This window comes from Nipponia nippon, unplaced genomic scaffold (genome assembly GCF_047370975.1).
Source record: "Nipponia nippon isolate SJK-2023a ecotype South Korea unplaced genomic scaffold, ASM4737097v1 scaffold_4, whole genome shotgun sequence".
Classification (NCBI taxonomy): domain Eukaryota; kingdom Metazoa; phylum Chordata; class Aves; order Pelecaniformes; family Threskiornithidae; genus Nipponia; species Nipponia nippon.
Window position 1 is genome coordinate 80326758 of NW_028262358.1, and position 24768 is coordinate 80351525.

A 24768-nucleotide genomic window follows, 5' to 3' on the forward strand; every position below is an offset into this window, starting at 1 on the left:
TTCCCCAAGCCTGTAGTGTGGCATATTATGTGAGTAGTACCTATGTTTACTTATCTCTATATAGGATACATTTATTTGCCTGTAAAATAAGACATAAAGTAAGACACAAGAAGTTTACTGCTTCGGCTTCTTTTGTCTCCGTTATAGTTGTGACTATCTCCAGTTCTCTGCATTAAATGGTAACGTATACGTGTACTTGGAACTGTAGCATCTAGGACTTCTATCAGTTAAATACAATCCAGCAAACTGTCATAGTGGGAAACAAACACTCCTTTTTTTATTTCATTTCTAAGAATAATCCATTATTCATCATCCTTATTAAAAAGTGCAATATGGCTTCTTCCTTGTTGTCATAAACACCTGAAAACATTCAGGTGATGAAAACTACCGTAAGAGACTAATGGGTAGTACTGTGGAGTTTGAAGGTGCTGAACCCTTCCTTCAAGGGTCAAAAACATTCCTTTCAAATCAAAGTAGACCTGAAATCAGAAAAGTACAAGTTGTGGAATATAGGTTTTATATGATGAAAAAAAAGAGGTCAAGAGTTGGGCAGCACCTCTTCCTGTATGATTTCCTTAATAGGTCCATACAGTAATATGGTCAGCATTAGAGCTAGAACATTACAGCTTTATTACTGAAATTCGGTTCTTTTCATGCTTATTTCAGAATGGAAGTTAACAGATTATTTTGTTGTTTCATTAAGTAGGGCTTTTTTTCAGTGTGCTGTTTGTGTATCTCTGAATGCTTGATGTAGCAACACGCTTTTAGACAGTTTTCCCCAGGCTCTGCTATGTGGAGCTCTGTTGTGTCTCAGGCTTCTGCCTGTAACTTTTCTTCAGCTGCCTTTGTCACTGGTGGCAATATAATGATTGTTTGTTTTTTTTTCTCCCCCGCTTGAGTTCATCTACGTTGTTTCTGTTGCCCTATTGTAATCCCGCCAGAAATGTCTGCCAATATGCTTTGTTGGTCAAACCTGTAAATGCTCTTGGGAACAAGAACAAGGGGAATTTAACTAATTTGTCAATTCAACTAACTGGCAGGAAGCTTCTGTTTCTGCCACCAGCCTTTCTGCAAAAGAAGTACAGAAGAGTAAAGGAAAGCAAAGTCTATTTAAACTTTCTGGAAGGGACCTTTTCTGTCAGTGATACAATATCTTAAACTAAGGAAGACTCATTAATAAAAGAATGTGGGAAAGTTTGTCCCAACTTCTCCCCTCAAGACTGCTCCAGAGTCATGTTGCCTGGGTGGTTAAAATGAAGCCTTCTTATCTGCTTTCTAGCTTTATTCAGGGCTGGTTTTAGGATCACTTTTCCTGTGCTACAGTTGTCCGCCTTTTTTTTTTTTTTTTAAACCAATTTAAAAAATGAGCATCAAAGAACTGCACTTGTAACTTCCCCCCCCCTCCTCCGCTCCAGCCCCTAACAATTCTATGCCTTTTCAACACTCCCTTTTCTTTCATTTACCCTTCAGGCAGTTCCTTGCCAACTTTTCATTCTTCTATTAATGTTCATCTCCACAAATTTAACCCAGTTCCTCATGTGGAAAATTGCAATGGTTTAAATTAAGTCTAGATGTGAGACAACTGCTATTTATTCATTTTCTAGATTAATGAAGTGTTAGACCAAGTGATGTATCATTAGTAAGCCCATGCTACGTTTATGCCATTTTCCAGTTACCTGCATTTTTAAATTTCCAAAATACCTCCTTTTAATTCTTCTCCAATCATATTTTTATTTTTCTTATTCACAGTGTTATTGCACTTGTAGATGTGTGCTCCCTGACCTAGAATTTCATGTGCCAGTTTTTGAAGATTTATGAGAGATTATCTTGCACTGAAGCTGTGAGAAGTGAGCTTTCTGAATTTTGTTCCCACCTTTGATGCGAACATTTTCATATCCACATTCTTTAACCACCTTATCCTTATATCCAAAATAAAATATTTTTCTACAGCCAGAGACAAATTTAATTTTAAAATTTAAATGAATTGAAGTAACAGGTCAGTAATTAAGACTAATTAAAAGCCAAAGTTTCCCTTTCAAAATGGAAATTTGTGCTACAGTAAGGGTCCTAGATAGTGAAGTAAGCTAGTCCCTGGAACTCAGAATGGGAAACAGGCCTGGGTACTTTCAAAGCAAAAGACACTAAAATTATTCCCTGATGTAGGGATATGAGCCAATAAATAAAAGTAACACATAGCAGGAGGTGAGGTTTTTTGGTTTGTTTTTTTTCTTCTGTAGTCATTTTTTAAGAAGTCTTTCCAATCTACCCAGTCAAATCTAGTATAGCATCTCCACCTTCTGGAAACATATACTGTTCTTTTTAAGTAGGAAATTTGCATATAAAACTCTTATTAAATGATGGTTGCAGTTAAATAAGGAAAAGAAAAGGTAGTCACAGATTATAAAGTCTTTTCCTGAGTTAGACAAACTTGGATTTCAATGTGTTTTCTTGATATTTGAAAACTAAGTTGTATTTCTAAAACTATAACCTTCATAGAATTTCTTCACGTCTAAACCAAAACATAATAGACAGATTTGGCAATAGAAGTAGCAGCCTCACACTGCTGCTTGCAAGTCACAGGGCACATCATTCACAGTCAACTGGGACTGGTCAGTGCTGTTAATTCTGATCAGAATGGAAACTATACAGCTCAGCAGTCAACAGATAAAATGTTTTTTCCCTAGACCTTTAGTTACAGTTATTTTTTTTTCTCTTCTTTTTTTCCAGAAAGCTCTCTTTATCATGTATCTCACAGATACTATTGAAAGATGCATGTTTTTTGGTTTTTTTTTTTAGAACATAGCCTCTGTGTTTTGGTTTTGTTGTTGTTTGTTTTTTTTTTTTTTAATATTGGCTGCTGAATTGATTTTTGATATGCATATTAATATTGGGTAGTACGTTACTCTGGAAACTGATGAGTTGATAAAGGAGATAAACCTACTTAAATTTTCCTGAAAAATGTTCACTGTTGTGTTTCCTGGGCTTTTTGAGGGGAAAACTCCACTCTGTTTCACAGTGCTGCAAAGAAAGAATATTTTGTGAGGCTGGGTAAATATCACCTTCATCTATCATGTTTATCTTTCAAAAAGCCCCACAGTTCTTGAATTACCATCACTTAACTTTATTAGATGCTGTCCCCTCTTATTTGAACAAAACTTTCTTCCCCCCCACCCCTAAAGTTGAAAAAGTTTTATAATTAAAAAATTGTGATATTGCATTTCACATGTTAGTGTGATCATGACAAAAGGTGTGTCTAGACTGACTTTGATCAGTACTCGTCTCTTGTTCTGGAGAATACATGTGATCAACTAAATTTCTTTTACCTCTACTATTAATACTATTATATTGCTAGGTATACTTGGTTCATTTTGCTTATAAAATGGAGAGGAAGGCAAGCAGCACAGAGCAAAAGCTATGAAAACTATCTGTAGTTATTGAAATGTTAGGCTTTCTTAATTCACATTACACTCATGTATTTTACTGCCCTGCTTTGAGCAATAAGATGAACAAAATCCAAAAGGGTAGGGTGGTGTTCAGTATGGGCATACTGGACTGAGTCCAGTGGAGGGCCACAGGGATGATGAAGGGACTGGAGCGTCCGACATACAAGGAGAGACTGAGAGCTGGGGTTGTTCAGCCTGGAGAAGGGAAGGCTCGGGGATCTGACCTGATCAGATCTAATGATGAAGTCTTCATTTTTCCTGATGGATTTCTTGTGTTAAAATCAAGTGTAAACTATCCCTTACCCTAATATGTTCTTTTTTTGAGCTAAAAAACTTCTTGTTTTGTAACAAGTTCCTTGTTAGTAGAATCTCATAATAAATAAATGGAGTGGGCCTCTTAAGTACTTATATTTTAACCTTATGTGTAACTTAATGAATTATGGTATAGAGGAAATAAATAGTCCTTGTGTTGCAAGTAATCTCAATTAGGTTTTAAAGTGCCCTTGATTTCAGATGTGTTAAATTGGTCTCCTAAATTAAGTATCTATAAATAATGGACATTTGTTGTTCAGAGAAATCATTCATTTAGTTTCCTGCATTAAACAGGAATCTGTAATGGTCATTATTCTCTTAAGAGAAAGTACATACAGTCTTAATTTACATGACCAAATTTCTAATACCCGTTAAAAGCCTAACATTTATGTGAACATTTAAATTTTTTTCAAGTGTCAGCTAAGACATATAACCTTGTGAAATGAGATTGAAATACAGTTCAACAGGAAAGAGCGTATTTTAGAGCTTATAATGCAAACCAGCTACAAAAGGATTTTTGAATTCCTACAGGTTGCACACACTTGCTCACTGCTTCAGGTAAGCCAATGGAAGAGCATATGCAGCATTGCACAAAATCACATTATTTCAGAATAAGACGAAGCAAGTATGCGTAGATTTTGTTTCCTACTAGTGACTTGGTGTGCTGTTTGTCAGTAACACACACTGCAGACACTGTTCTCTGCATTTACTTCTTGCTCATTGCTTTCAAGAGGAGTCAGAACTTTAGTGTTACATTTTACAAATAAAAACTATGTGTTCTAGCTATCCAAAAATTTGATGACCTAAGAAACATTTAACTCTCATTTCTAAACCTGAATTCAGTTTAATAATTCTCAGGTCTGTATTTAGAGTGATTCCCTCAGCGGTCTGAATATGTAATTTATATTAAGAGCTCTGAACTCTTCACAGTTCACATTATAATACCGACTGTGAAAAGTGCTTTGACATTTCATTTTTTGCAGACTTGTGTGATACTCAGGTGCTAGTTTTGAGATCATTCTTCTGACACACTGTGCAGGCTCCAAGAGATGCTTTAGAGAAACAGGCTGCATTATCTGTGCACGGTGCAATCGGCTCTGGCTCAATATTTGGCTAATACTTTTGCTTGGCTCAGAGGGCAAGTGGAGCTTGTTTGCATATGCTGCGTAGCCATTCCCCGAGTTACAAGCTGACCTTCTCCATCAGAAAAGTGCACTGTGCAGGTGTGAAAGTAGATGTGTACTTTTCTTTCCTTAAGCAAAATATGACGTGAAGCATCAGCTTTTTGCCGCTTTGTAGAATGCCGGATATTGGACTTTGCAAATGCTTAGCTCCTCCAAATATCAAACGTGAATCTTCTGCTGTTGGAAACTCAGTTTTACTTGTCGCTACCTCAGCACATCAGTTTAATTGCATGTGCTTCAGTGCTCCCAGAAGGTTCTCCATTCCCTGTCAAAGCCAAAGCTTGGCTTTTCTGTATAAAGCTGCTGCTCTTCTCTTCAGGCTTAGGACTCCCAGCTGCTGCTTTTCTAACTCTTCTGAAGCAGAACCAAAGGTGCTCTGAGAGCCCCAGCACAAGGCTGCTGTTTTCCCTGCACAGTTTTCATCCAGCCATTATTAGGTGGAGAAAGGCAACTTTGGTGTCAAAATGCGATTTGGCAGAACTTGAGGCCAATAGAAGTAGTTTTAGTATATAGTCTTTAGAAAAGTGAGAGTGAGAAACACTATTTGAAATGTAATAAATAGCATAATGTACTGAGGCATAAGTAAACAGTACAGCTTGTTAGCGAATGAGAAAATTAAATTGGCTAGAAATTGAAGTCAGTGGTGAAATGGCTGATGTGATTGACCAAAGTGAAAGAAATAAGAAAATGGAATATATTTTGAAATAATAATTAAACGTGTCAGTGCAAAGACAAAACCTCTAGGGTAAAATACTAGCATCATTAAAATCAGTTGGAGATTTGTCCTTGATTTCCAAAGGGTTTTGGTTTTACTACTTGTCTTAGTCTGTGCTTATGTTTTGAACTCATTTTACAGAGGTGATTTCTGAACTGTGCATATGTGTAGTTGATATTTTACATGCACAGCCAGCAAAATAACACCATTATAAAATACGGTTGCAGTAACATGTATTTCTATGTGGCTTGGGAAATTTTTACCACTTAGAAGAGCTTCAATGTTATGGTGCTGTTGCATTTTTATGAGACTTTCCCACAGAGGAACTGGATGTCTGGTTACACATTCACTGGTTAACTACTCTTTACTGATTTTAACTAGTTTAATCTAATGAGTTTTGCCCTGTTAATAAAATAGTCTTGAACAACTGATATAAGCAGATGTAGTAATAAGTATGTAAAACATTTAGCAAAAACTGAATGCTCATGTGAGCAGAGGGTGGTTGTACTGCAACTTTTTTCTTCAAAATGGAAAATAGAGTGCATTATGGGGTTTTTGTCATAAAAACTTTGACTAAACAGCTTGTTTTAAAGCATGAACTATTTTTTTAAGAGCTATCATATTACTTGGTTATTTATCATAAGAGACAAAAGTTGTTGTGAAACAGCTTTCAAAAATGCATTAATAGAGGGAAAATCTTCGGTATTTGATGCCAAAACTGAGTGTCTCAGGAGTATATTTCTGTCGTGCTGCGGAAGTTCTTCAGGACTCTAAACTTAGCACGTTAATGCCGTGCTGGAGCTAGGCATAGACTCTGCAGAAAAGCAACAAAAGCATTCTGTGCTTCAGCATCTTGTATTACCATATATTATATATAGTATAAATATAGCATATTATATAGATAGTTATATATTACTATCTTGTATTGCTCAGCAACATTTATTGAAGCCCTGAGTTTGTGGAGATCAGGTTTGTGGAGGCTACGTGTAAGAACAGCAAAAAATTGTGGTACTTTCTTTTGTTCTGTAGAAGTCATTATTAAACCTTACTTATTAATGTTAAGTTCATTAAAGAACAAAACAAAACTGTGGAAGTTAGTTGAGTGAAGAGATTTGCAAGTGGAATTGGCATTTTTTTAAAAAAATGCAGATGCTGAAAACATAAAAATATGCATCCAGGTGTGTAGTTATGTAAATAAAAAGCAAAAAAGCCACAACCAGAAAATGTTGTTTTGACTGAGCATATTTCAAAAACATCAACATCTGTATGTTTATATCCCATTGTAAAGACCTTAAAGACCTTCATTGTAAGCACTGCCAGATAATTCCAGTGTTACAACTACATTTCATAGTTGATCTTAAGTGGAGAATGTGTTGATATAGACTGCCTATTGATAGGGAACACAGTTTCAGAAGATGACTTCATCATTACTATATATAGGAGGTGCTAATAAATAATTGGGAAAGGGTTCACAGGAGGTCCATCATATAGAAGGTAATGTGAAATAAAGCATGGAAAACTGAGGAAATGAAGTAAGAAAAAAATAATTGCTAGTCTCGCTTGATGCAAAGAAGTAGCAGTAGTACAAACATATTTAGTGTGGGAGTAACGCATCAACCGACTGCGGCTTGCAGGAAAAGGCACTCGGAGAGAGGGAGGGGATAGCAATAGACTGGCAGCATAAAACAAACGTTTTGTAAATATTGGCTTCTTAGTGAGGAAAAATCTCACCACGAGTTTCAGCTAACTTTCAGATTCTAGGCAAGTTTGTTTCCAGTGCTAGCATAGCTTTTGCAGTAACCGAGCAATTTTCACTGTTAAAAGAAATGTACATGAGCATCAACTCTCGGATCTGTTACACACAGGGCAGTTGCCTACTCCTTGTGGGACGTTCTTCAGGATGGTGTAAATTACCTCATTGCTCCATTTGGACATGGAAATTCAGTTGCCTGTAAGGTCTTTAAGCAGACACTGAGAATCAGTAGTTTATTATTATTTCAATAAATATTCAATATCCATTTTTATATAGGGCATAGCTAGACTACCAGTGCTTTTTAGTAATGGGAAGTGTCACAGGTTGTATCAGTAGGTCCCTGTCCTTGTTACATACTTTCTACTATTGGTACTGCTTTTCATTATTACTGAACAACCATTCATTTGGCATCTTTTTTTGCCATATTGAACAAAGTCTGAAGTGATAGTTAAAATGTTATCTAAAAACTGTGTAAGGCAGTTCAAAAGTTATAAATGGCTTATTTTTGGTGACAGAAGGAAATGGCAGTACTTATCTGACTTCCAGAAATGTTCATCTTTTGCTCCTGGAGAACTCTTCAACCAGCCCTACTAGTGATTGTTACTATTCTAGCAGTGATTGTGAAGTCAGCTGTAAGTTTAGGAAACCTAAGATCCTTGTCTGAATGTTTAGAAATGATTATGAATCCCAAGCTTCAGTATCATAGCTTAGAGGTTTGTTAGAAAACATGGAAGAACAGTATCTAGTAGTTTTTCCAAGTATCTGGGACATAATAAAGAACAGGAAGTGCTCATAGCCAGAGTAATTTTTTCATAGTTCACATTCCTCCTACTTTCTATTCTGTCATTATTTGCTTATGCCCTCCCTGAAGTCACTCCAAAATTTCATCTCCAAACCTCTCTGAATTCAGTATGGCTCTTCTTTTGTCTTTGGACAATTTTGACTTTTGACTTTTACCAGGGAACTGTCCTGAGAACAGACTGAATTTCTGTTGCCATTGTGTTACTTTCATGAAACTGTTTACTAAAAGTTAATTTGTTAGGTTTGTGTCTTAATAACCGTCACACACAAGTTTACTATAGTAAGTTGTTTGCATAGTAGAAAATAAACAAAATTCAAGCTGTCCTTGGAAATTATTTCTTGGTTAAAGTCAATAATGAAGTGGGGTAGCTCTTGTTGTGAGGCTCCTTTGAGAGAACGGTTTGAAAAGCTACTGTTTAACATCCATTTTGACTTAAAACCAGCTAATTTAAATATTTATTGCTGTGTAGATGCAACATCACATGAATACTTTGGATATGGTACTATGTTGATGTAACTTAATCTCCATTTTTCTTAATGTATCATGAAACTATAACGTTAGCTTTTAGGTTTGTGTGTGTGTGTACCCTTGCATCATGGATATTTTCATGTCAAAGCAACTTGTCTCATAAAACATGTTTGGTTTTAAGCATCGAAGTGGCTGTTCCTTTTGTTCAGTAAAAGGACTTTCTAGCCCTAACAAATTAACATATCATAAAGCTTATTCCCCATTACCTAGTTCATAAAAGCAGTACCCATTATGGGAAAATACAGGCATATGTGGATAACCCCTGTGGTGTTTTATCTTTATCTTATCATCAAAGCTTCTAACTTGGCATGAGACTGGCTTTTCAAACTCGTATTCTTCTCTTTGTAATTTTATTAAAATTACTAAGAATTTTATATTCAGACACACAAAGCTTGGGTCTCATTATTCTTGACCATGGAGCTTATCTGCTTCCCTTTCATATAGAGAAAATAATCCAGTTATTTTTTTATACAGTTTTCTCCTTTTTCAGTTGTGGCCTTCTTTTTTTTAAATCAGAAGTTTACAGCTCTCTTGACGTACAAGGACTGTTGAAACCCCAAGAATGATAGTGAACTTTTTCTTCTTGTGAAAACAGAGCCATGCTGTCTCCCTTCGTAAGAAACCAAATTGAATGGTGTTTGAGTGCTGGTTTTTGAGGACAGAACTTAAGAAATGATGAAAGAGCCACAGTGAGAGCCACGAGATGGTAGGCTTCATCCTGGTGCTAAGAGCTGGTTGCTCTCCTTCCTGACAGTAACTTTTCCTCTTTCCTGTCAACTCCTTTACTTCAGTTTCGTACTGAGAGAAAGCTTGTTGTATCTTTGAGGTGGTATGAGGCTTGATCTATTCATGATAACTTTTGTTTGAATCAGCTTCAATATATCATTAAACTTAATGAGATCTTTTTCTAGAGTGAGCCCATCTGTAGCTGATAGAACTTTTCCCTTTTTATTTTCTTTGATGCTGAGAAGTTATTTTCACATCCACATGGAGACATAAGGGACTACAAGTTCTGCAAGAAATGCAGTCAGATGGCACCTGAAAGATTATGGCTCACTAATTAACCAGATACAAAATCACATTCCTCCAAAGCATTTTATGGAAGTCAGGAAGGAGGGAAACCCCACCAAAAAAAAAAAAAACCAAACAAAACAACAACAAAAAAACCCCACAAACCCACAGCTGCTTGAGCCACAGAAGTCACAGGGCTGGGTTTCCTGTGGCTCTTGGTGTTGCCTGGTTTCCAATCCCCCACGTCTGCTGCAGCGTGAGTGCTGCAGCTTTGCTGGCCGAAGAAGAGTTTGTGCTGGTGCTTTACGGCTGGGCTCGCTGGTGCCTGCCCATGCCGCTGCGCTCATGCTGCAGCCACGCAGAGGATAAGAGCAGGAGGCACAAAGAGCAGTCGTTCGGATCAGTCTCCTCTACTGGCCCCTTCAGGTCTCTGAAAGTCTCTGTCTCTCTGTCAAATCTGGAAGTTACTGAAGAGGCTTCAAACTTGTTTGTTAGTTCACGCACTGTTAAATGCACAGAGTGATTTGGTAGGCCTTGTTTCCTTGGAAAGCTAGGCTAAAACGTCATCTTTCCTTGGCTGAAGCCCTTTTTCTTCTTTTCCACGCACACATAAAATAATACAAAAGGCTATGTTTTGGGGAAAAACTTGCCTTGTTTCCTTGTCGCCCGCTTGAGTGTATGGCAACCCAGGGTGTTGGAACGCACAGCCTGGGGCTGGTTGACTTGAGCAAAGGCGTGAGGTGAGGCCTTTCGGCCTGTTTCCCTGGGGCAGCCTGCTGGGCCTGGCGGCCTTTCACGGAGGGTCTTAAAATTCTGACTTCACTATCCTAATTGGGATAAAACTAGCTTTCAGTATTAGAGTCCCTTGCTACTCTTCATCATCCATCTCTATTGAGCAACATGAACTAACTGCTTGGGTTTCTGGCATTTTCTTGTACATTGTCACCACACTTCAGGATAGCAGAAGTGTTGGAGTAGAGGTGAATGGCTCCATGCTCAGCCAAGTCCCTCTTCTGAAACGGTCAGGTTTGGGAATTGCTGTCCTTTAAGAATATCTGCAGGTTTTTGTCTTTTGCAGAAAAGAATTCTGTGCCAACCATGGCTATATTGTAAGTATCTGAAATCATCAGCCATAAAAATGCGTTTGGATGTTTGATTCTGATACAGAAACTTCCTTTATAAATGTGTGTTTCCTGCTGGTTAAAGTCAGAATTTCTTACCCCTGCATCTACTTTGCTGTTTGTTCTCACTACAGAATGAAATAGGCATCTGCTGTCTCTTATTCAAGTTATGCTGTCTTAGATTTTCTTTATTTTTTTTTCTTCAGGAGAATTTGGATTTATATTACTGCAATAGTGACGCAGGCATCTGTCTAGTATCTTTACAAATACTCATTCACAATTCCAAATTTGCTTGATCCCTATGCTTAGAAAAGTGGCAAGTGCAGCAGTTAGCTTGTTTCAGGATTTTTTTTTTCTTCAAAATTCACAATTAGCTGATCCCAGAATACTTCTGAAGATAAATACTAGTTTAAGAAATTATGTAACAGCAAGTTTTTCTGTGCTTAAATTTGTCTTCAGGGCTTCCTTTTCAAAAGGCATGTCAGTAGCCTGCTGTTTGTAGCTGTGTTTGACGTTATTTCTAATTACCGAAGTCTTCAGGCTAAATAAACTGGTGGAAGTCACCTTGTAGCTATATGTTTGAAATTTTCAAAATTAGTGCATACGTGTAAGAACTGGAGAAAGCTTTTCAGCAAATATTTTAGAATTATACTGCGACAGATTATGCTATTTTTTAATATAAGATACTGAAGAGATATCTGTAATCAAAAGTGATAGGAAATTAAATAGGTAAGATGACTGGTTTAGGCCTATTAAGCAATATTTGCATATAATTTCAATCTGATAGTCTGGTTTTTGAGTCTTGTTATAAGAAAAATAATCCTAATTTTATTTTTCCTGTAACTGATCAATTTCAGTGTTAATTTTAGATTTCAGTTTGATTTAAAGGAAGTTTTGACTGGTATCGGTAGGCTTAGTCTTCTAAGAATATTAGTTTTCATGTTTTAATACTCATTTTGGAGTTTTTCTTGCTGTGAATCATTTATTTCTACTAGAGTGTAGTTGAAGTAAGATTGCATAGTGATCTGTGGATACAGAAATGCAGAAACAGAGGGTATGCCGATGTGCTGAGGAGAAACGTTATTAAAAAGAATAATTGGCTGTGTCTTTAATTGTGCATTGAACTTTTACACCTCGACTAAAAATGTGTCCCAGGCTGAAGACCAGATTTCCAGCATTTCTTGTTGCACTGCAAATGTAGTCATGAGAAAAGCAACCAAAAGTTGAATGTTGAGTAAGAATTTGTCATGAATGTGTCATCTTTATGCAAATATCTTTCACAAAGACAATGTTATATGAAAACTTTTTCATCAGCTTCCTTAGTTAGCCTTCTTCTATTTCGTAAGTAAAACTGAAAGTTTTTGTTGTGGGAATTCCTCGAATTTTGCTGCTTTTCTTTAATCTTCCTGTTTCTAACTTTGTATTTAGTTCATTATTTTCTTCCAATTGCTGACTGAAAGTAAAATCCAAAAATTCAAAGCTAACTGATTTCATGTACAGACCCTTGAGATCTCTCTGATGACAAGTAGTAACTTCTCATTCATCCTCATGAAGCTGGCACTTGATTCTGCTGGAGGCTGCCTGAGAGCCAGGTGCTCCTTGTCCCATTAGAATGCCTGCCCATGGGCACGTTGTTCAGTCGTATCTGATTCCAGTGATCAATGAGGTTGCAATATGACAGTCCTCCAGCCCCTGTACTGAGGAATAGCCATCAGAAATGCATTCTGCATACACATAGTTTATCGGCAACTCGCCTTCAAAGCACTTGAATTGCCTGGCCACTGTGCTGTTGTGAGGCAGGTGCAGTTAAGCTGAGCTTGCTAAGACTCTGTGCAAGTCTTCTAGGTAGAAATGATTCATAGGATTGGAAGATGATTTCTGTATAGGTGGACTTAACGTGATGGCCTGTGTATTCAAAAATGCCAGGCTTGAAAAAAGAAAAGCAGATCTGAGAGCTGAATGACTTTCTCAACACACTTAATATCTGTTTTCAGTAACAATGATAAGAAATTATGCAGTCTGGTTTGTCTTATTTTAATCAACCTGTAAGAAACATGAAAATACAGAACATCTGAGATTTGTTTTTAAACCAAGTGTTCTTCTGTGATCTGTAGATGTTGGAGGTGGTGATAGCCCATTACTTTTCAGCACAGTAGTAATTAGCAATCAGTATACATATTACATCCATGAAGTTTGTGTTGAATTTTCTCATGCAAAAAAACGCTCTATCTTCAATGTCTTTGTTTTTGTTACTGAATCTTTTAAGCAATAGTTAATATGAATTTTTCTGTGTGGTACTCTTTGGGTACTATGTCCAGACAGCTTTTGCAGTAAGCCTGTAGGCCAAGAAAATGTCCTATTTTCCCTATAATCTTTGAAATGAAGCAATCATTTCAGTTACTTAACAGCTACTAGAACAGCAGAAACTTGAGATTGTGCTATGGAGATGATTCTTTCACTGCTGTTGGAAAACTGTGCCTTGTAAAGCAATATCATCTGCAAACAAGCCACTAAGTGCAGGTTAAACCATGACAGCAGGCATGGCAATTAGTTGTGTAGGTGGCACTCTGTAACCTAAACTAGCTGTTAGGCTATAAAGGTACAGAGGACAACCACTGGTTGGCTGAATTTGGTTTTCTGTTTCATTTATTGCTGCAGAGCCGTACTTAGTACTAAGACTAAAGCAAGGTACAAGGACCGTTCCTAGTCTATTTTTGTTCACATTTGAAAAACAAACTGTTTTCTGAGATTTGTAGGATCCCTTCCCACTTCATAGAAGATGCAGAAATCAAGAAAATGCCCTTGAGATGGCAGATAGTTTATGATGTCAAAGTAATGCTCATAGATCCGTACCTCGTATTTGGAGTCACACTAAGGATGTTTAAGGCTCCTTGTAAATTGTGCCTTATAGAATTAAAAAGTGATTGTTAGCTTTTTAACATTCAGAGTAAAATCTTGTTTCAATCTTGAACTGTGAGTTCAATAATAAAGATGTACTTTTAATGGCTGAGCCTTACTTGAAAAATTTACTATGTCACGCATTTCACTGAGGTTCAGCTTCTTGCTTGTTACCTGCTCTGGCAGATAGACTGTTGTCTGTCTGCAAGACTGCTGTCTATGTCTCCTTGCTTTTTCCATATAACTAGCATATATTCAGTAGAAATCATTAGTGTGGGGACCTTGCCTCACCTTTTTAATGCAATATGACACATCTTGTCCTTTGGTTCCTAGACTGATTACTCACTATGCTTTCTTCCAGATATTAAGACTAGGCACATAAAATGAAATGTAAAATCATTCAAACAAATATGAGTGACCATACATCACCCTCATCTATGTCTTTATGGTCATCAAGTAGTAGAGAAGTCATCTGGGACCTTTGTTATTGAAGGCAGTCAGGGTTGCCTTTTGGGCACAATCTGTTACTGACTTCAAGGAACGTTAATAGTTTGGCTGGTATTCAAGAAACTGCTGATTGACATAGAGCCTCTCCAACTGTTGCCTGCTGTCTAGTTTATCTCATTATAACTTAATGAAAAGGCAGCTATGAACATTCACCAGATTCCTTTGCCTGCTCTCAGAGTCTTTGATGTTGACTTTTCAGGCCAGAATATATAATAACGTATCAAATTTGAAATGCTAGCACCTACACTGAATACAGAATTATGCCCCTGGTGTCACTTCCTCTGTCAGAACCCTCACAGATTTTTGCAAACAAGATTGCACAGATGTGTTTTCCTGCCAGGCTGTCCTGAAAGGGTCATGATCTCAGTAACTATAGGTCTAAAAACCTTTCTTTCTTTCTCTCTCTCTCTCTCTTTTTGCCTTTTTTTTTTTTTTTTTTTTTACATGCAGTGTTACACGTTGTTTAATGTTTCTCCATCAGCCATGTGAAGTCATTAACAGCATTCAGTTACAGGCTGAAGTGCCAGGAACACATGTCTGCCATTCAAACCTGCACTATATTTATTTCAAGCATGAATTTCCCTGTTGTCTGCTTTCTGGAATGAGCACTTGAGATGAGTGGTGGAAGCTCAGTGTGTTGTAAATAAGTATGATGCAAGGAAAGTCTTGAAGAAATTACCAGATTAACAGCAAGTTCTTTGAAATATTTTTATTAAAAACTACTGTTAGGCTGTCATCAACATGGTCCCTAGCCTTACTGTCCTTCTGAGATTCATTGCTTCTAGTTGGCGTTTGAATGCTAGAAGTTTCTTCCCATGGACTGTTGGATTGGATATGACCCTGCTAAGTCCTGGGTTTGATTAATGGAAAGCATTTCATTTGGAATGAAACATAATAATTAGCCTCTTAAGCTATGTAAACTGCTAGCAATGCATCATATTTTTTCAATTTGCCTTGTCTTCTCCAGAAGAGAAAGCAAAATGTTTAGAAGCAAAATGCTGTATCCGAAATTCTTTTCTTAACAGTGTAAGATCTCTGAAGAAGTTCTCCTTTTCTGTAATGAATATTAGGAATTTCTGTGCCGCTTATACTAGATATTTGTCCAAAGGAGCAATGGAGCTCATTGGGGGTTAGTGCTTCATCACTTGGAGAGGCTTAAGAGTAGATAGGATTGACAACTTGCCTTGTAACTTTCTTGTCAATAAGAGCAGGTCGTTGTGTCTGGTCTTCTCTATTCTTTAGCTTCTTCCCCTCAGTCTTGAACAAGGAGCTCAGTCTGTCTTAGCTGTTTAAACTGAAAGCCTCCTTCTTTTTCAGACAGCAGCAAGATTATTTAGGTGATATAGACAGTTCTCAAAGTGCTGGTGGCAAATGAATACCACACTGTCCACCAAACAAGAAGGCAAAATGGAGTGACTTTTACCACATGAACGTTGCAGAGTCTGCCATGTGTAATACTGTATGGATTCGGTTCTCTTTGACTAGTAGGCTGTCTGGAGAGCAGGATATGCAGTTTCACCTTGGTATTCTTCTTTTGAGTCCCTAGCTCACTGGGAATGGAGTAAGTGATACTGTTTTTACTTCATGACCTCTGGCCATGAAGTAGAATGCATCGTATAACATTACTGATTCTTTGTACAGCTCTTGCTGTTCTAATTGGTTGAAATAGTTTTGATGCGGATGGTTTTTGTTTCAGAATATATTGGGAAAACAGGAGTGGAAAAATATCTTCCTGTTCCAAAAAACAGTGTCATCTATTTCCCCATCAAAACTCATCTTTTCTGATTGATGCTTTTCTAGCTTGTTCTTAACAACTTCCAGTGATAGAGATGCTTTGCAGTCCTGTGCAGAGCTGAAGGTCTACATTGGATGTTTTAGGGCTAATGTGTTTTTTGACTTCTAGGGGTGATGGCATGGTGGTATGTATGTGTTTGGTTTGGTTTTGGGGGGGCAACATGGTAAGTCTGAATATGCTCTACATTGTGTGTGCTGCCTTTATGAGAAGCTAATTTTTAAGCCCGGATCTGGTTGAATTGAAAGCATTTATTTTCACTGTCTTGCTGGTATTCCACAGTCAACAGCCAAAGTTGAGGCAAGCTTGTATTCATTTCTTTATACAATTAAGCTATTTCAAATACACTTTTTTTCTTGTTGCTTTTGTAATTGTTTTTCCCTCCCTGCCTTTAAGCATTTACCCTTGGAAAATACATACTCCTCAACTAATTTGCCACTTTCTTTTGAAATATAAAAACAAGGTCATCTTATATCTTTAGATAATATTAGCTAAAATGCGGCAGTAAGGTGACAGTGAACAGCTATGCAAAAGACAAGAACTAATGATCATTGTTAGTGAAGGCTGGATAAAAAGAAATCTGTCATAGCTTGAGATCCTTGACAGCAAAATTGACATCTAGTCAGCAGTTCCCTGTCCTGTATTTTTGTAGTTTGTTTCTTCTGTCTGAGTATAGAATTTTCTATTTGTCCACATTTATTGCATTTTTTTTTTCCCCCCAGCCTGCTTCTCCAATTTGCCATCATTGGTTACTCTAATGAAAAAAATACAAGACTTTATACCTTTCAGAGCTGTTATTTCATGGTCTCTGTAAAGAACTCTGCCATCTCTGTACTAATTTGCATAAACCTTATGTTTGTCATAGAAACCCTGAGGGCACTTTTTTTTATGTTTAATTTTTAAATGACAGCTTATATTATGAAGTACAGATTGGCCTGAGAAAAGGGATCATTGATCTGATGCTCTTGGTACTGTTCAAAATTTTGCAAATATATGAAGAGGCAGCATAAAGTTACTTCGAGGTGTTCCCAGAAGGCAGTAGTCAGAGACAGCCACAGAAAAACTCTCTGTTAAGGAGTTGACAAATTAAATACAGGACAGTAAGAGACCTCTCTCTCTTTCTTACAGTTAGAACAGAAATACTTGAATCCTACGGTGCTGAAGTCTTACTCTTTCATAGAACATCACATCAAAGTACATCATAACTTTTATTCTTACCTGATAACTGAAGTTGTATGAATAATATTGGCAGCAAACTTAAAGAGCACTAAGGAGAAACTGCCCTGTTTTCTTTCTTGGAAATTGAAAAAAATGGAGAAAAAATGTTTTAAGCAGTATTAGAAATCAAGAATGGGTTCTGAGTAACATACTGCTCTACTGTAATGCTTTGATTTTTGACAAAATAATTATGGATAAATTGGACAGGGAAGAGCTTTTAATGTTTTGGGTGCGTTTTTTTCCATTAAAGACGGTATTATGTGGAAAAGGGAACTTTAAATAGGGAACTGTGTTTATCTAACCTGCTACAAGAGAATCATTTGAGTAAGAGAAACATTGGGCCAAAATAGTGCTTATTGATATGGAATTCTGTTCTGGTGTACATCACCTACACCACGTGTTTGAATGGCACATGCTCATACACACAGCATTATATGTGCAAGTAGTATAGACTGAAGTTGATACTAGTGTCATCTTAATTGTTGCTTCAAATTCCTGCTGTACTCCACATCTGTGGTTTTTTGTTTGGTTGTTTTTTGGGTTTGATTTTTTTTTTTTTTGGTAGGATGTGACTGTGAAAATGCAGTAGGCTACATCTCTTGTTCACTGGAATGGGAATAACTTCGTATTTATCTGATTTTTATGAGAAAGCCTTGGTTCTCTTGATTTATCTGCTTAGATTGTGGAGGAATAAATTTGCAGCATAGTTTATATAAATAACCATAAACAAAGACCCATAAAGTTTAGTCTTGAGAAGAGTTAAATTTTATACAAGAATCTCTAAGAGAAATGGAGTTTTACTCAGTAGACAAAATTCACAGATTTTAAATATTTCCAGCTTAAAATTTTCTGTAATTTTCCTTTTTTGTAATCAAGAATCTGGCTGAATACTAGCAATGATACCTTTTGGATTGAATTACTTGGAGTCAAAGTTCAGTTCTTTGTTTAAATATTGTAGTCCTATTTATAAATTTACATTAATTTGGACAGTGACTTTGTTTTCTCTGTAGTTATTTGAACTGCTGGGCCCTGAAGGTTTTGAACTCATAGAGAAACTGCTACAGAATAGATCTCTGATTCTGGAAAGATCTTTGACTTGTCCAAATGATAACAGGTTCCAGACTCTGCAAGGTAAGTGACTACAAAATTTTTATTCCAAATTAGATAAAACGTAGTTTTCTAACTGTTCAGTTATATTTCAAAAAACAGCCCCACCTATATGTATTTAAAAAGCAAGCCAAAAAAAAAAAGGGGGATGTGTATATTTATATGGGTTTAAACAAAGAAATCATGGTCTGGTTATACAGAGGAAACAAATATGTATTGTGTATATTTATTTCCTTTTCAACTGCCTATGGACTTATGTAATTTTTAAATGGTTTTTAAGTGTTGCACTGTATCTATTTTAATGGATTACTCTGGAAATAAGTTGATCTTTGGTTATTCCTCATCTGCTTTCCTGCTTACTCTCTATTTCCATACTATCATAAATGTAGGTCTTGGGGAGAAAAAGCACAGTAACAACCACTTCTGAAAAAAATAAAGTGAAGCTTAAGGATGGATAAGTGAGAGGAGAAAAAGGGATTCAGGTTTTATACTCTGATTTATTTTTTTTTTTAAATAAGATAAATTGCCTGCACAGAGTAATTATTTTAAAATCTGTTTTATAAATTGCTGTTTAAAAACAAGTCTTCTCACTTTCTCCTCTGACAAAAATAAATCTGATTGTGAATAGCTTGTGACTTGGGATAAATCTTACGTAGGCATAGCACCATGCAGCCCATTGCATGTTCACAGCATACAGAGTTAGAAAAATGTGAATAAAACCAGTAATGGTGGACTTATGTATCCTTACAATAATTTTAAAATGCAAATAAACCCTTTTTAATATGTTTATCTTAAATGGAATGTTATATAGGCGAGTGTTTAGAAGTTCACATCTTGTTGTGCTGATGGTTAGTCTAAACTCATCAGAATAACCATTAGTTTTATCTGTTTGTGATTTCAGAGTGGAATGTCTTGCTATCAGTAATAACAAGATTTTGTGTCTGGGTGTTTTTTACCTTCTGAAATAATCAAATAATAAAACATTTAAAATATGTTCAGTAGAAACTGAACTATTACAGTTTTTCTCCTATGTGCAGATTTTAGTTACACAAATGTTTTCGTCTCACTTGGCAGAAGTAGTATTTTGGAAGCTTTTAGGAATTTATACTTCATTATGCCATAAGTGAAATCTATCACAGTAATTTCTGCTAGAATGTGGAGGAAGAATATTTTCAATGTTGTGTTTTTGAGACAATAGGAAAGCATTACTGATTGTATGCTTTTTTCACTGATGAGAGAACCCTTCTTCCACTGTGGTAAAGAGGTCAATGATATTTGAGTATCTTCTCTGAGATTGAAGATGCTCTGCCCCAAGTTCTGTTTATTAATTTTAAAAAGGCTTTTTTCTTTTAAGTTGATCAAAGTGGTCTATCTAATGGGGGTTGAAGTTTTATCTTTCAGACTTGCATTTGGGGAAGGGAATAATTTGTGTCTGCAGAAATTCAGTCAACTTTGAGTAATTCGTGTCTTGAGAAAATAAGCACAAGTCAAGGAACTGTACATGTACTGCATTTTTGTAGTATGCTGTATTATTTGACTATTTCTTATGTAATTTAATTCCACAGCAGTAAAGGTGATTGTTGCGCTTATCAGACAAATCAAGTAACAGTTCTTTGCCCTGGTGTGTTCAGTCTGAATTAAATTTAGTTAGGAAATTGCATCCATTGTTGTCTCCTTCTAATACGAGAGAGAGAGTTAAAGCTACAGACATGATGATATTAATGTGGACATTTTGACAGTTTATTAGAATTTTTTCAATGCTATTTAACAATTTATAGTCATCTTACCCAGTATGCATGCTGTGAGAGGTGGGAGCTTCACTGGTGAAAACTAAGTGGCACAAATTGTTCAAAACATCAGTCAAGTGGGTTTATTTGATGAAAAAAAAGTTTTCAAGTTTTTGGCTTTGGAGTTTGACTGCAAAAGTACATATGAAACATAATTGAATTAAGTATATAATATTCAGTGAAACCTACATCAACTAGTAATCTGTTTGCAGGATTTTGAAAACAGAAGTTTAAAAACTCTGATGTAGTTAAAACCAAAACAAACCTCCCCACACCATTGCATATAAAACACTTGGTTGTGTCTTTGGTTTTGGCCAGTAATGGCCTCAGAAGGTTGAATGTGACTGGGCTTTTTTGGGTTCCCTGCTCCACTAGGTTAATTGTTTATTGTAATTGTTCTGTGGTTCTGATTCTTCTTGATTCAATCCTGCTGCTTTCCACATAAAGGGAGGGAGTCCTTGTGGTTGTACAGAATAGGATTTTTTTTCTCATTTGTTTAGGGAAATTACATCGTGAGTATGCTTTCAATACAATCATGTTATCTAGTAAATATACACTAATTGTTTTGTGAAGAGGCTGTTTAAAAAAACCAGCCTGTTTAATCTGTTTTCACACTGTTCTACTCATCAGTGTGTACATGTAAGAGGAGAGATAAGTGGCATTTCCACTGTTGATGAAGTTATAAACACAGAAAAGAAAAAAAGCCCTTCCCTTTTTCTGCTAGCCCATCCTCTTGCTTTGGGATGAAGAATTGTTGTTTGCTTAACAATGGTAACTTTAAACGTCCTACCTTTGCGACATGAGATGATACTTCTTTTAGATTTCTTGAGACCTATTGCTGCACAGTCATGTAAATAAAGCTAAACTGTCTTCAAACACACACACACACCACACCACCACCACCCCGAAAAAAGAAAACAAACCTCAAAAAAAAACCCTTTAAAAGGAAACTGGGGAAAACAAAGATGGAATCCAGTACTTATGGAGGTGCATACTTGTTATCATATTGCAGAACAGTGCAAGAAGTTCATAGGAGAAAATGTTAAGCCCAATTATGGCTGTCAAGTTACAATTCAGTCTGAACAAGAAAAGCTGTTAATGAAACAATATCGTCGGGAAGAAAAGCGAAATGCCAGAAAAGAAAGACAAGCTGGGGAAGATGGAGAAGTTTCTGGAGAAGGGCTAATGTGCTTTGATCCCAAAGAGCTGCGGATGCAAAGGTAATAAATGCCGAAAGTTGAGAAATGCTTCTGTTGTAATTGCTACTTCAACATATCATAATAGTTTATTTTCTTTTGGTTTGCTTTGGCGATCAGGTGTTTCTGACTTCAAGTCACGTTTTATTACAAGTGTAAAATTTTTTTTAGTATGAAAACCTAATTTTCAGGGAAAGAAAGCAGTGATCTGCTTAATGAGAATCTTCTTGATCTCATCTATGTGGGCTGGAGATGCAGATTAGAGGGGTAGGCTACCTTTCTTAGTTCCTGTACACACGCTACTTGCTTAAGATTTATGAAGTCTGCACTAAATCTATCAGAACTATCTTTATTTTTTTCCTCTCAAGATTAATGGATACTATTTTCCATGTTGTCAGCTAAAGGTGATGGGAGGAGTAGGGGAGGGAGAGGATAAGAAACAAATAAGCTGTTGTATTTCGTATTGAGAAAAATATATTAGGATTGGTATTTAACTGTGAATACATGTTGCTGTATTGCTTGAAAAGAGGCATAACTGAATTTAGGAAAGCCTTGCACTTATTGCATTGCACTTTTGATTTTTATCTAAACTGCTTTATAAGGAGTTAGTTTAACTGATGCCAGAGAATAACACTGTAAAATTCCATTGTTAATTATTTTGTGCAATGGTTTTTTTCCTTAAATTTCCGCAACTCTTGCTCTGACTTTAATATATTGCATTCAGTTTTTGTGATGGCTGCCTAAAATGGAGAGAATTATTGCAGTTATATTTCTGCTTACAGAGAACTGGCACTTTTGAATGCTCGAAGTATGCCGGTCCTAGGTAGACAGAGAGAGATGGACTTTGAAAAAATTCATTATCCTCATGTTTATGACTCCCGAGCTGAAGCTATGAAAACATCGGCATTCATTGGGGGTGCAAAGGTACGTGTTTGGTGCATGACCCTTCTTGAACAGTACATCTTTCCCAGTGAATAATGTGCAGCATGGTTCCCTTTGTTCTCTTAGAGATTCTCCTCCTTATCAGAGCCCAATGTATGAAGCAGTGCTTCTTTGTAGAACGTTTTGAACACTTTAATATATTCTGTTTTTATTTTGTCTCTAGAAGAAATAATCTCATTCTCAACTGATGTATTTGTTTTTATTTCTAGGGTCACTTAAATCATTAAAATACTATTTTTCTCTTTCTATCTTTTGGAAATCATTGAATTGACTTTAACAAAATGAATGCTATATGAAATTCTAGACTTAATGGCTTTTGGAATTTAATAAAATGGAGTTACCTTTTTTTTTGTCTTTTGGGGACTATTTTCTGAGTAGTAAAACTGATTATTTTCCATTTTGGGGGTTCAGTGCTATCTATAAAATGAATCAGTGAGAATGGCTTTTATTTTGGATTCATTTTTTGAAGGAAATTGATAAACAGTTGTTCAAAGTGGGTTATACGTAATGACACTTTCTGTTTTCATGCTTCCAATTAATTTTCCTGTAATACTGTTTTAGGTGTTCTTACCAGAGGCAGTTCAGAGAGAAAACAATAAAATGTATGAAGAGGTGAAGATCCCCCATAGTGAACCAATGCCTATTGGTATTGAAGAGAAAATTGTTTATATTAAAGACTTAGATGAGGTGAGTAAACCATTTCGAAGTTATTAAATTAGTTTTTACTTTGTATTACAAAAATTTAACTGAAAAAGATTACCAATTAATACTGTGATATGTGATGTGTAAATGCAGCTAGTTAGTTTCTTCACTACTAATTCTGAGAATATTTGTTGGCGGATGTAGTTCAGTGATATAATCCCTTTCATGATGATTCAGATTCAAGAAATTCCTCCTCTAAACTACTTGTTCATGAGTTGCAATTCTCAATTCCTTTGGCATTACCTGTTCAGCTATTTATGGTTTTAAGCTGTGATCTGAATCACTAAAATGAAAAGAAAAGATTATGGCAATTCTGTTCTCTTCCTGGAGACCACATGGAGAAGTGAGCCTGGGCTTCTGTATCTTGACTTGTACAGGTTGGCTTGTGACTGCACAGCACTATTTTGCAGTCCATCAGACTAGTCTTATAGTATGATGCAGTTGTGGGGGTACTGAGTTAGTGTTATAGATTGTATGGGGTGCAAAACCTTCCAGAATAGTGGTTTAAGCAGGTGGCAAATCATTATTAGCAAAACTTTGGTGATAGAAAATAGAGGGCAGAGAGGAAAAATGCAACTAAAACAAACATTAACATTTTAATTTTTACTGATTTAAAATAGTGAACAAGCTGAGGTATCAGAACTAAATTTGTTGTTAGTATTTACAGTTTAGAACTTGCAGTACTCCATCACATGTACCTGCTCACTCCTCATTGTATATGTCAAATGTGTTGATGAATGGAAGATTTGCTATTGATTTGAACAGGGACATAAAGAGCAAGCTGTAGGTACATATGAAGAAGGTTTTATGTTTCTTAGTTGTTCAGCAGTGTAAAACATGGAAAATTGTTTCCCATATTTTTCCCTGTGGGAAAACAGGAAATGAGAATATAAATCTAATACAGTTACTCAGAGCACTTTATTGGGGTTCTGAGTAAAGATTATGTCTTACATAAAGATTTAACTCTTTTAAAACAGAAGACAGTTTGATTTTAGAATCTGAATCTATTATTTTCTGCTTGGGTGACAGTACTTAATGTCATGTTTATGAAGTGACTGACAGCTTAACTAGATAGAAAAGTTGAGCCACGGCAGCTATAAATGTGACATTTTATATGACAGTTTTCAGCATGACAGCTTTTTGCAATGAAATGTCTTTCTCCTAAGCTAAATACTACCTACTAATCTGTAAACTTTTTGCAAGTACCAATATTTCAATAGACAACAACTTGTTTCACAAAAAAATATAGTTCAGACAGAAAAATAAATATCTAAAAGAAATGGTTTGCAGATTTTTACACATATAACGTTTAAAATGAATGTTACAAAATGCATCAGTTATACAAATTTCACAAATAATTTGTCTCCTTTGTAGATTGTGTATTGTCAAAAGGTATACTTTTCAGTTTTACAGTGAAATTCTGAAATAGAAACACTCTTCAGAATTTTACTTTTCCATATGTTTCCTATTACAGGAGATCAAATAGGAGTGTCAACAGCAAATACAATTTTGAATGTTTGAACACCTATGTATTTAATTCCCGCTCCCAAGTTTGATATCGGTTTGCAACAAAAGACGACAAATTTATGAATAGTTTGTCCAACTGCAGGACTTGCCAAATTCCCGTTTCCATTAGTGAGACTCATAGATTTGAATCTTGTTGAGTAGCACCTTTTTTTCAATGAGGTTAAGCGGCTGAATTTGCCAATGTGTGTGTTGTTTAAGATATACCTGGTCAAGACGTAAGTAT

At 36.1% G+C, this 24768-nt stretch overlaps 1 protein-coding gene across 6 annotated transcripts in view; it reads left to right on the top strand.

The window, feature by feature from the left end:
- Positions 1 to 24768, top strand: part of ASCC3 (activating signal cointegrator 1 complex subunit 3) — a 289170-nt gene that overhangs the window by 34868 nt on the left and 229534 nt on the right. For all 6 annotated transcript variants that reach the window (XR_015707982.1, XR_015707983.1, XM_087773468.1 and 3 more), the window contains 4 exons: positions 18295 to 18415; positions 21191 to 21398; positions 22157 to 22298; positions 22878 to 23003. Coding sequence is in view for 4 of the 6 variants with exons in the window: in XM_087773468.1 (XP_087629594.1) it covers positions 18295 to 18415; positions 21191 to 21398; positions 22157 to 22298; positions 22878 to 23003 (597 nt within the window). In the remaining 2 variants the exon portion in view is untranslated. The remainder of the gene's footprint in view (positions 1 to 18294; positions 18416 to 21190; positions 21399 to 22156; positions 22299 to 22877; positions 23004 to 24768) is intronic.